Source organism: Vombatus ursinus, unplaced genomic scaffold, assembly GCF_900497805.2.
Source record: "Vombatus ursinus unplaced genomic scaffold, bare-nosed wombat genome assembly UNPS02001287.1, whole genome shotgun sequence".
NCBI lineage: Eukaryota > Metazoa > Chordata > Mammalia > Diprotodontia > Vombatidae > Vombatus > Vombatus ursinus.
The window spans coordinates 15,968,078-15,981,448 of NW_020941065.1; the positions used below are offsets into that span (position 1 = coordinate 15,968,078).

The 13,371-nt window shown below is 47.2% G+C and overlaps 1 protein-coding gene across 1 annotated transcript in view; it reads right to left on the minus strand.

The window, feature by feature from the left end:
- Positions 1 to 13,371, minus strand: part of TTC28 (tetratricopeptide repeat domain 28) — a 639,521-nt gene that overhangs the window by 100,944 nt on the left and 525,206 nt on the right. Inside the window, exons 10-12 of the mRNA XM_027863073.1 lie at positions 11,073 to 11,202; positions 9,788 to 10,006; positions 6,675 to 6,840 (exon numbers count right to left, since the gene is read on the minus strand). Coding sequence (XP_027718874.1) covers positions 6,675 to 6,840; positions 9,788 to 10,006; positions 11,073 to 11,202 — 515 coding nt within the window. The remainder of the gene's footprint in view (positions 1 to 6,674; positions 6,841 to 9,787; positions 10,007 to 11,072; positions 11,203 to 13,371) is intronic.

Sequence of the window (13,371 nt, forward strand, 5' to 3'; positions counted from 1 at the left end):
GGGGGGGGGAGGGGGGCGGAGCCAAGATGGTGGAGGAAAAGCAGTGACTGTCTTGAGCTCTCTCCCAAAGCCCTCCAAATACCTAAAAAAATGGCTCTAAACAAATTCTAAAGCAGCAGAACCCACAAAAAGACAGAGTGAAACAAATTTCCAGCCAAAGACAGCCTGGATGGTTGATTAGAAAGGTATATTGCACTGGGTGGGGAGAGGAGCACAGGTCAGCATGGGCACACAGGCCGCAGAGACCCTGGAGCAGGCCTCAGAGGACTGAATCACGGGCAGCTGCGGCGGTTTCCAGACTTCTCAACCCAGGAACACCAAAGACAACGTGGAAGGTCAGTGGGAAAAGTCTGTGTCTGTGGTGAAAGAGGAGCTAAGTCTCAGCTGCAAGTCTTGAGCGCAGCCTGGGGCCATGGCTGTTTCCTGAGCTTTCGGCCCACAGACTGAGGGGGAATCAGGTGGCTGATCAGAGGAGGATTGCAAGGATCTCTTTGCCAGTGCTGAGGCATGAATCTCTTGTTTTACCAGTGCTTGGATCTGGGTCACGGTTCTGAGGGGAGGTCCTGGGGCTAGGAGGAATGGTGGTGTGAAACTTGTTGTGGTTGTGGAAAGGAAACACCTCGTCCCTTATCATAGCACCTTGGAAGAACTGAAAATTTACACGTCCCTAGAAGTAGCTCTGAAAACAGCTGTACCAACCCCCGACGCTTGGGACAGTACACTCTTCACAATGGAAGTAGACTTTTACCTTAACAAAGCATTTAAAACTCAAGTAATTGGCCGGGATCATGAGTAAGCAGTGCAAAAAGAGTCAGACTATATTATCTTACTTTGGTGACAAAGAAGATCAAAACATACAACCAGAAGAAGACAACAAAGCCAAAGCTCCTACATCCAAAGCCTCCAAGAAAAATATGAATCAGTCCCAGGCCTTGGAAGAGCTCAAAAGGGATTTTGAGAAGCAGGTAAGAGAAGTAGAGGAAAAACTGAGAGTGATGCAAGAAAATCATGAAAAACAAGTCAACAGTTTGCTAAAGGAGACCCCAAAAAATACTGAAGAAAATAACACCTTAAAAAATAGCCTAACCCAAACGGCAAAAGAGGTCCAAAAAGCCAATGAGGAGAAGAATGCCTTAAAAAAGCAAAATTGGCCAAATGGAAAAGGAAGTCCAAAAGATTCCTGAAGAAAATACTTCCTTAAAAATTAGAATAGAGCAATTGGAAGCTAGTGAGTTTATGAGAAATCAAGATACTGTAAAACAAATCCAAAAGAATGAAAAATTAGAAAACAATGTGAAATATCTCATTGGAAAAACAACTGACCTGGAAAATAGATCCATGAGACAGAATTTAAAAATCACTGGACTATCTGAAAGCCATGATCAAAAAAAGAGCCTAGACATCGTCGTTCAAGAAATTATCAAGGAAAACTGTCCTGATATTTTAGAACCAGAGGGCAAAACAGAAATTGAAAGAATCCACCAATCTCCTCCTGAAAGAGATCCCCAAAGGAAAACTCCTAGGAATATTGTAGCCAAATTCCAGAGTTCCCAGGTCAAGAAGAAAATATTACAAGCAGCCAGAAAGAAACAATTCAAGTATTGTGGAAACACAATCAGGATAACACAAGATTTAGCTGCTTCTACATTAAGGGACCGCAGGGAATGGAATATAATATTCCAGAGAGCAAAGGAGGTAGGATTACAACCAAGAATCACCTACCCAGCAAAACTGAGTATAATCCTGCAGGGGAAAAAATGGTCATTCAGTGAAATAGAGGACTTTCAAGCATTCTTGATGAAAAGATCATAGTTGAATAGATCTATTCATGGCTCAATGAAGATAAGTGGGACGACATGACCGGCTCGGATGGTTGTGGACCGGCCAAGGTGTGGGTACCACGTCTGGCCACAAAGTTAATGTGCCTTCCTATATGAAGACTGACCCCTGGACACTGACTTCCTTAGCACCACGGACACAAAACTAGGATGAATGAAATGGTTATTCTCTAAATTCAAAGAGTTCTTGAGTAATCTCACTAGGGGCATCCTCCCAACCAATATTTGAGCAAAAGCAGTAAAATTATCAACGATCTGTAACTTTCATTTGCTAAATTCGACCTGCCCATAACCAATCAGAAGGCAAAGGCAGTAAATCTGGGTGAGGCAGACAAGGCTCCCAGGACAAAGCAGTCACTCTCTTAAGGCAGGGGCTACACTTTGTTTACCTTTGTTTCACTTCCTCTGCCTTGCCCATCAAGCATGTGCCCAGGAAGTTTCTGTTTAATTAATGAACAAGAGATTCCCCCCATGCCACCCAACTGCACGAGGAGGGCTTCCTACACTGGGTTGCCTCCAAATCTACACAGAGAATCAACTCGCATTTACAGCGGCTCAAAGTTTCAATAACTTTGCTTTAGAAAAAAAAAATTCTGAAGAGAACCTGGAAAAGGAGGCTTGATTTAGGCTGTGCTCAGAGGTCACAAAGACCACAAGCTGAGCTGGTCCTACCTGCTAAGTAGCTGACTCATTCTAAGAAGCTTAGTCAAAGCTCTTTCAACTTATTTCATACATTGTTATTTGGAAATAATCCAAATTCTGGTGCTGAGGTGAAAACATGAGTCACAAACATACTCCAGTCATCTCTGATACAATTCACATAGACGCAGGTTGGTGTAGAAAGACATTATAGTCAAGAGGGAATCAAGCAGGGCCTTGGGGAGGGAGAGAGGAACAAAGATTCAGGGAGGGCTTAGTCATAAGCAAGTGATCTCCATGTTTAGAAGATAGAGTGGGGGGAGGAAAGAAATTAAGAAAGGAAGAGAGGAAGGAAGGAAGAAAGGAAGGAAGGAGGTAGGGAAGGAAAGAAAAGGAAAAGAAAAGAAAAGAAAAGAAAAGAAAAGAAAAGAAAAGAAAAGAAAAGAAAAGAAAAAAGAAAAGAAAAGAAAAGAAAAGAGAAAAGAAAAATGCTTTCATCTGCACTCTGAGCCCAACACGTCTCCATATGGAGGTGAGCAGTATGTTTCATCATGAGTCTTCCGGCATGGTGGTTCACGCTGATGAGTATTCCTAAGTCTTTCAGAGTTGACTGTCTTGAGTAAAGCTCTCTGCAAACCTTCAAGCGCTATTAAACGCTGGCGATGACGATGATGACGATGACTCCCAGTCCACACACCCAGCCCTCAGCTCCCTCCTGAGCTCCTGTCCTATGTCTCCCATCATCCAACGTCCCAGAGGCACCTCCTACTCAACATGTTTAAAACAGAGCTCATCCTTTGTCCTCCTAAGCTTGACTTCCCTCCTGACTTCTCTGGTTCTGTCCAGGACACCGCCAGCCTTCCAGCCACCCAGTCAAAGCCTAGAAGTCCTCTTCAGCTTGATGCTCTCACTCACCCCCAAACCCCACTGATTTTCAGGTCTTGTAGATTTTGCTTGACCAGCTCTCGTACCCACTCCCACGATCTAGTCATTCAACATCACCCCTACCCCTCCGTTCAGGCCCAGACTCTTTCAGCAGCCTAACGGTCTCCTTCCAGTCAGCCTCTGCCATCTCCAGTCCATCTTCCACAGAACTGACAGACGATATTTGGACAGCTCGGTGGTGCAGTGGATAGAGCAATAGAATGCTGGGCCTGGAGTCAGGAAGATCTGAGTTCAGACCTGGCATCAGACACTCTTACTAGCTGTGTAACCCTGAGCAAGTCACTTAACTCAGTTTCCTCGTGTGTAAAATGAGCTGGAGAAGGAAAAGGCAAACTGCTCCAGTGTTTTTGCCAAGAAAACCCCAAATGGGGTCACGAAGAGTTGGACATGACTGAAAAACGACTCCACAACAACGGGTCTGGCTGTACCATTCCCCTCCCGGTCAAGAATCTTTGGGGGCTTCCCATGAGATACCAACACCTCTCTCGGTCTGGGAAACTCTTCACAGACTGGCCCCAGACTAACTTTTAAGGCTGATAATCCATGATTCCCCTCTACATACTCGGTGCTGTAGGAAAACAGATACACTTCCTACCTCCTGCCTCTCTGCTTCGCCCCCACCCCCTGACCTCTGGCCCCTGGAGCCTCCAGCTCCCTTCGAGGCTGAGCCAATTCCTCTTTGCTTCAAGAAGCCTTTCCTGACTGTCCCAAGCATTCGTGCTGCCCGCTCTCTGCAGTCCTTGTGTCTCTACTTAGTACATATTCTGCATTTTACCTGCACGTTCTGTCCTCCCAGAAGAGTGCAAGCTTCTTGAAAGCAAGGGCTCTCTCACTTTCACATTTGTGTCCCTACTGCCTGACACATAGTAGGCACTTAAATAAATGTACATTTACTTATATTTAATATAAATATATATTTATATTAAATAAATGTATCATTTAAACCAACAGCAAATGCCATTGGGATTACATCAACCATTCCTGACCTACTCTGGGGGTCTCATTTCATAAGTAATCCCCTTTTTTCTTATGAGAAATCATCCTCTGGACACATGACCACTGGGATTAGAATTCATTCATTCATTCATTCATTCACTCAGAAACATTTCTTAGGCACCTACACTGAACAGAACACTGCTCTAGGCACTAGGTAAAAAACAAAGATGAGTCCTAATTCACGATGGCTACTCTTCTGAAGCTTATAGTCTAGGAGGGGAGATGACATATACATAACTGTGACAAATGAAAATTATAATAATAAAAATGCATATTTCTACAAGGCTTCAATGTACACGTGGACCTTTTCTCCCAAACACCTTGTAGGTATTTAGTCTCTCCACAGCAGGGAATCAGCAGGAAGGACCCAGGACACAAGAGTTCATCTGGGAAAATACCACATGAGGAAGTATAAACCAGGAAGATGAGGGGAAGAAAGATGGAGGGGGGGAAGGAGGGGGAGGGGGGGAGAGAGAGAAGAGAGAGAGAGACAGAGAGAGAGAGACACACACACACAGAGACGGAGAGACACAGACAGACAACACATGGGCACAGTTCTTCTGCCCAGAGCTGGACCAGAAGATCGAATGAGATCGCATTTGTGAAGTGCTCAGCACAGTGCTTAGCAAACAGTTGGTGCTCTATAAACGCTCATTCCCTTCCCTTCCATCCCTAGTGGCACGAAGGTGTCCCTGGGTTGGCTGGGGTTGGGATACCACTTTATGGGACACGGCAGATGCTGGGGAGGTAGAGGAGAGGTACAGAACTCACCCTAAGACAACGTCTGGTAGTTTTCTATTTTAACTAATTATTCTTGCTAACTCTATGCTGGGTGCTGTTGTTTTTATGCTACTTAAGGGCTGCAAGTTTTGTTAGCACCCTCTAGACTGGGTACTCTGTGGAAAAGTCCCAGTTGCCCTACCCTAGTTACAGCTCTGGGGAAGACTCCCTCTATTCTGACCCTCCTAGACTCTCTGTATAAAAATGCTCGGGCCGGGGATACACAGGACGCGCAGGACTGCTACAAAGGCCACGAGGGTGCTCAGAGGCTAAGAAGGAGGGGTCGACTTGTGGCCAGGACAGAAGCCACGGGTCTCATCTTTGCACTGTGTAGGATGAGTAGGAGGCAGCATAGCAGAGCAGAGAGCCCCAGAGGCCTGGGAACGAGTCCTGACTCGGCCACTTATTGGTCTGTTGAGCTCGGCCAAGTCACTTAACCTACTGAGGGTTCCGTTTCCTCCTCTCCAAGACGGGGGATGGGGATGAGGTGATCTCTTGGGTCCCTCTGGGCTCTCACGTTGCGTGATTCTGTGGGTGATGAAAAGCGCTTTGTTTCCCAGGTGGAGCTTTCTCTGTCCCCTCACAAGTGCCACAAACGAGTCATCGGGCATCAGATTGTAGCCATGTGATTACACACTCAGGAGTCTAAAGAAGCCAGATAGGTACCCGAGGACTTTTTAGAATTACAAATGGTATCATTCAAGAGATAAACAGATGCTGCACACTGGTCTCTGGGACCTGACGCCAGCAGGGAATGCCATGTTAATAGAACAGATAATCTGACAGACTGCTCTTCTCCACGTAAGCTAATCACTGAGCAGAGAACTGGGAGGGACGAGGGTGTCTGGGGAAGCCCGTGACAGAGCCGCACACAGACACAACCTTGGTGAGTTTTCCAATGAACATTTGGACAATTTTTCATACTACAAAGTAACCTAACGATTCCATGAACATGCCGGCTGTTGTCACAGGTTTACAATCTGCCTTCACTCTTCAGGACACTCTAAGGTTACGTGGCCTACCCCCCACCCACAGATATACCCGCCATTCCTGATTGCCGGCGCTGAGTTATTCTCCCCACCTGGCAGTCAGTTACTGCACAAACCTCATCACTCTATGTCGGCTTACGACTGAAAACGGAGCTCCATTTTAATTAGCTGGTTACGCTAAAATTAAATTGTTGGAGCTGGCTAAACCACCTACACACTCTACTTAGAGAAAATGCCTGAGTCTGCTGAGACCCTTCCCTACCTCAGGGGAAATTACTGAAAACGATCAAGACAACCCACCAACGTGTCATTTGCTGGAGCTTGCACTCAGCAGAAACCCACGGTTTTAGAGATAAAACCTGTCACCAGTCTGATCTCCAAAGTACCAGTTAAAAAGGGTTCCCAAGCTTGACTCACAAGGGGATGTGTATGTAAACAGCTTCAAAGGTTAGGCTCTGAGGCCTAGCACAGGAATTTCTTGACCCACCTGGTATAATACGAATCCACTCCCAAGGCTTCCCGAACACTGGCAATGTACTGCTCGAGGGCAGAGCTGGTAACTGTCTGGAGAATCACACTGCTTGTTTCCTGGAAGTCACTGGAGTTTTCTGTCGTGTTATCACCCAGATAATATTCGTGAAACTTGATAATTCCTGCAACAAGAAATGAATGGCCAATGTGACGCCAGGCGGGAGGGAAGCACCCAGCGATGACCACTAATGAACGGTAGTTGGCTGTGACAAGCTCATAAAGAATCGGGAGAGGGGCTGACATTGACAGAGCGCTGAGGGGTTTACAAAGTGCTCTACGTTCATTATCTCATCTGAAAAGAGTACGCCCTATCCCCACCCCCCAGCTTTCCCCAAGAAGCACAGAGCACGCAGGGGCACTGGGCAGGCTTTCGTGACTTTGGAAACCTGGTTCGGTGCTTCACAAATGGGGTTTGCACTCCGAAGAGACGTTTGGAAGAGACCTGGTATTGCAACCACCTCGTATCTATTTTAGAACAGATGTTTCTCAGCTGCACCTACTAAAGAAAGCCCCTTTCCAATAACTACACAGAAGAGGGCTCTGAATGGATGCTGCTAATGCACATACACGGCACATGAAAAGGCTGAACAAAAAGATGGCTTTTATATCAAACACCTCCCATTTCACAAAAGTACGTTAAAACAGATGCATTTTTAAAAGGCCAAAGGAATCACATCAAAATGTGTGTTTTAAAAAATCTATATGTAGCAGAACCAGGCAAACAATATACACAGTGACTACAACAATGTAAACATAATGAACAATACAACCAAACACAATGCTATATAATTACAATGACCAGGCTAGGCCTCAGGCAAGACTTGAGGAAATGGACCTCCCTCCCTCTCTCCTTCCTCCCTCCCCTGCTTCCCCCTCCCTCCCTCCTTCCTTCCCTCCCTCCCTCCTTCCTTCCCTCCGTCTCCTTTCTTCCCTCCCTCCTTCCTTCCTTCTTTCCTTTCCTGCCACCCTCTCTCTTTCCTTCCCTCCCTCCTTCCTTCCCTTCTTCCTTTCTTCCTTCTTTCCTTTCCTGCATCCCTCTCTCCCTCCTCTCTTCCCTCCCTGTCTCCTTCCCTTCCTCCCTTCCTCCTTCCTTTCCTCCCTCCCTCTCTTGTTTCCTCCTTCCATCCACTTTGGACATGGAGAATAATGAGTGTGAAATATTGTCAGGTGTGACTGATGGGATGGCAGGTTTTACTGAACTGCTTTTTAATCCTTTTCTTTTTTAATCTTTGTTATAAGGTTAGGTTTGCGGGGGGAGGGATCAATGGGTAATGAATGTGATGGAAAAACAAAAGGTAACAATAAAAATAAATAAATTCAGATTTTAAAAATTGCTTAGGTATACAGGGTACAAAACCCTATCTTTTTAACGCTAATGTTTTTTCTAGTGATGCTATGGGGCTGGGAATCACAGGATCCCACAATTTCCAGTGGTTCAAAATCGTGGACTAACCACAGGGCGATGAGCAGACTGTGAGAAGTGGTGTGGGCACAAGGAGGGGGTCACAGAATTTCACACATGGAGGGGTGCTCCTGGGGCCATGAGGGAAAAGGAAGCAGGCTAGTCTGGTAACGGATGGGAGCAAGAGTGTGCAGGCAGACAGCTGGCCCTCGTGCGGGGGTGGTGCCCACGCCATGGGGAAAGGCCGATCCGGTGTGCCATTGTGGCTCTGGCAGAAAGGCCTGATGGGCAGCAGTGGCTTGGAGTCATCCAGCAGGAGCAGACAGGGATCAGTTACCCTCAGCACTGCTGGGATTACGGACGCACTCGAGTGCTAAAGAGTCGGCACGGCCAATGAAGATGGCAATCATCAGCAGAGTCAAGGCAGAAAACAGGCTGGCCGGTGCACAGACATACATGAATAAAATTAAAGCGATGCACCATGAATGCCAGGGACTAGTCACAGGAGATAGTAATGGGGCATGTCGGCCTTCGAAGACCCTGGCTGACTCTATCTGATCGGGTCTATGTGAAGGAGGAGTCCGCCTTCAGCGCCCCACTGAAAACAATGAGCAACAGAACCCCAGTGGTGACGTGGCTCGTTATTACACAGATCTGGCTTTAGGGGAAGCTTGACATAACATCACAGGAGGGTTAGGCCTGTCCCCTGAGATCTGCATTCAATGGAGGTTCTGCCATCGTGGATATTAAAGGAGTTCCAATGGGAGTCATCAGCAGTCACATTTCTAGTGTAAAAAGGTCAGAAGGGAGAAGCTTCCTTACATGACACCAGGGAAAAGATGATAGGAAAGTCAGCTTTCTCGGGGAAAGAATTAACAGGCAATAGAACTGAGGAGCTGAGAAGCCTCTGTGACCACCATTCAGCCAACATAATTCAAAGGCAATTTCTTTTAGATCAAAAAAATCTCAAAATTCATCAAGAAAAGCTTGGTAATCCTTTAGAAAACAGCTAGCATGCATTCAAAAGAAGCCCATGACTTCCACTTATAAGACCCATTTCTCCAGTCAATAAACTCTTATTGGATCTGGTGTTTCTCCAACGTGGGAGAGCCATCAGCATTTTATTATGCAAAAAATATGGCCCTAGCAGCTAATTAGTGCTTCTGTATTTAGTAAAACTGAACAGCCCTTGCATGTAATCATTAAGGATTTGGATGTAGGTTAGCCACAGAACTGGTTAAAATACGGACTGCTAGCTTAGAAACTCTTAACGCGAGGCTCTACTTAAAAGTCTGATGGAATCTCCGTTATCAGTTCAGACTCCTTCATTGCCGTGGTGAAGGGTCACAATTATTAAATTATATCCAGAAAGAACTCATTAAGACTTGCAGTCATCACTTTATTAGATAATCAACAACAGCTGCCTGCAAACAGGGCTGCTCTTCAAATTAATCCTCCCTGTGTTTGGTCTTCCAAGATAAATGGTTCCATACCACAAGGCAGGACGGTGAGATTTCTCGGGGAACGAGGCAGTTGGCCCTACCGTGAAAGACACACTGTATCTGAATTGTTGCTGAAATTCTTCGGTAGCTTCTTGGGGTGATATACGACCTCCCACCATCTAAATCCCACCTTCTCTATGCACGAGACAGAAAGAGAGATCTTACCTGCCCCAGGTGCCAACAGCCAGCTGTACAGGTAGCCTGCCGCCAGCGAGTAGTACAGCACGAGCCCCCGCTGGCCATTCACCATCTCTAAGATCTGGTCAATCGTCACTGGTGAGTAAGGGTCTGAGTCCTGATGGCCCGTCTGACGTTCCACCAGAAGATCGGCAAATGCCCTGGTCCTTCCCCTCTCTGCCACGGCCAGGGCTTCGTCATGATGGCCTGGAGCAGGGAGGCAGAGAACGGCCCGTAAGAAGTCAGCCGGGCCCCATGAGGCCGGCCCTCCAGCTCCAGCCTGTGGCCACTGGAGCCCAAGGGATGACAGGCCAGCGTCGTGAGGCGAGGCCCAGGCTGCCCTCTTCTCCCTGACTTCTGGCACATCATCGGACCAGAGTCCCCCCTTCCCCCAGGTTCTCTGCCTTGGGATCCAGCACCAGAAGAGTACAACGCTGCTCTGCTGAACGGATGATTTATATGGGAGTCTAATGAATGTGCTTTTCAAAAATTCTGCTGCCATAAACTGGAGGAGTAGCGTATTTTGTTTATGTTTATAAATCATCTCCAAAGTGCAGGATGGAACTCGATGCTCTGTTAGAGCAGATTATAGTCAAACTCTATAGATAAGAGATCAATGCCAATAGGCGAATGCTGAAGAGGTAGGCTGGATCAGGGTGGCCCCTGGCAACGCCTGCCACGGCTGACTTTAGGCACAATCATATCAAGGACCACTAGTGTGGTTTCTGCACCAGGGGAAGATTACTCTCACGAGACAGTTGGGACAAAGAAGAGACTGATGGCAGGGAGGCCAAAGAGGACGTTAATCAGGGGACGCAAGGACAGGGGTGTCAGGACTGCAGCGTACCCTCGCCCAAGAGGCTTCCTGTATGTCCGCACAAAAGCCAAACAGGAGTGAAAATGGTCACCGAATAACCTGATTTTAAAACATAAAAATGTGAAGTCGGAATTGCTACTGAAAAGGGAAAGATTTCTACTCTGAGACCACCCATCAGTGAGTAACAAATGGGGTGTGGTGAAAAGCCCATGGATTTAAAGTCGGAAGACCTGGGTTCAAATCCTGCCCTTGCCATTTGACCTGTACGATCATGGACAAGTGTCCCTTAACCTTTCCTGGCTTCAGTTTGCATCTCTGTAAAATGGGCAGATGGGACCAGAAGGTTCCTAAGGGAACTCCAGCTTTAACGTTCAATGTCACAAGGTCCCTTAGCCAAGATGTGATGATTTCTAGTCTCCTGAAGCGAAAAACCAGGTTTTGTCTGAGTGATCTCACCGAGGCTCACAAGCACCCGCTGCAAGGCCTGGTAGGACGATGTCTGCAGGTCAAACAGGGACAGCTTGTAGTCCGTGCTCAGCTGCACCTCGTGGCGGATGGTCTCGAACAAAGCCGATGCTCTGTAGAGCTGCAGGGAAAGAGAGGCAGAGAGTGACAGCTCCCAACACGCCTGCGCCCACAACACAGCTAGGGACCGGCCAGGACGAGGGACACGGAGCTAGCCCCGCCTGTGGCCCTCCCCAGTGCGGGCCAACGAGGCACTATTGCTGCTGGGAGCCAGCGGGGCACCCCAAGGGACCCACAGGAGGCACGAGCCAGGCACGGGGAGGAAGCCAGCCTAGAACCCCAACCCCAAGCTTTGGAGATGGCCAGGCTGCGGCCCAGTGCCTCAGCCGTCCTCCTGGGAAGCCGGCCCTGCTCCCCCAGTACAAGTTTTAGGATCCAGGACAGGACCCCATTTCACAAACATAGCAACACCTCACTTGTCCAGCATGAGGAGTGGGCTGCCCCACATGACTGAACCTTTCAGACAAAACAATGTGGGCCCACCATGGGCCGAGGGTGGGTGTGGCCATCTTCCATAGAGTGCCACACGTCTCTGACCTTCTTCCATAGTTCACACCTAAGCCTTCAGATGGCACAGACACGTCATTCTGAACACCCTCAGTGAGCACCCTGGGCGCTCTAGGGGGCCCTGGAGGCTGTAGCCCTGCTCGCCACTACACTGAGTGACCACGGGCCACTGCGTTTTCTCATGTCATGGGGCTCCTTATGGCTTCACTGGTTCCCCCATCGCCTCCTGTTCCTATCCATGTACCTGCCTCAACAAGCCCCATCTGTCCCCTTATCCAACTGCTCACAGTTCTGCTTCACTGTTTCAAACCTGCCTGGGTCTGGGACACCACGACCATACATCGGATGGACTGGTGTGTACAGGAAGAGTGAAAAGGCTTTGATGGGGGGCCTACTGGACTGCCTTTGTGTGAACGTGTAAAAGCCCCACGTGAACATCAGCCCTGACTGCTAACGTTCCCACTGAGGACAGCACACACTTGGTCATGAGAAGAGAGAGATCTCTGGAGCTGGAAGGGAACACAGACACCACAGGGGCCAATGCCTTCATTCTACAGAGGAGGAAACTGAAACTCAGCATGGTGAACGGCTTGTCCCAGCTTACACAGATGGAATCCAGGACGCCCTGCTCCAAACATTGGTCATCTCTTTGCTACATTAAACGGCCTCGCTCAGAGTTCTGACCTTGGTGCAATCTTAGAAAGACTCCTTTTGTGCTACCTATATGCCCTCCCAGCTATCTGTGGAATGAATGAATGAATGAATGAATGAATGAATGAATGAATGAATGGACTTCTCTATTTGGGGGTTCTAGCTTAGACTGGCTAACTGAGACTACCAGATACCTAAGAGACCTTAGGTAAGTGAAGAGGCAATCTGGGGCATCCAAAATAAAGAGCTTTGGAGACATGTGTTTGAATCCTGGCTAGAATCTTTACTGTGTGACCCTAATCAAGTCATTTACCTCTAGAAGCCTCAATTTCTGCATCTGAATAATTAATAGTAATACTTGTACTACTAGCCTCATAACGTTACTTTGGAGAAAGCACTTTGTGTACCTTTAAATGCTATATAATATAATATAAATACTACCACTACCACTATCACTGCTACCACCACTACCACTACTATTACTACTACTACTACCACTATCACCGCCTATACTACTACTATTACCACTCCCACCTATATTACTACTACTACCACCACTCCCACCTATACTACTTCTATTATCACTACAACCTATACTACTACTACTACTATTACTACTACCACCACCACCTGTACTACTACCACTACCACTATCACCACCTATACTACTACTATTACCACTATCACCACTTATACTACTACTATTACTACTACCACCACCACCACTACCACCTGCACTACTACCACTACCACCACCTATACTACTATTACCACTACCACCACCACCTATACTACTACTACTACCACCACCCCCACCAATACTACTTGTACTACCACTACTACCTATACTACTATTACTACTACTACTACCACCACCACTACCACCTATACTACTTCTATTATCACTACAACCTATACTACTACTACTACTATTACTACTACCACCACCACCTGTACTACTACCACTACCACTATCACCACCTATACTACTACTATTACCACTATCACCACTTATACTACTACTATTACCAGTCCCACCTATACTACTTCTACTACCACTACAACCTATACT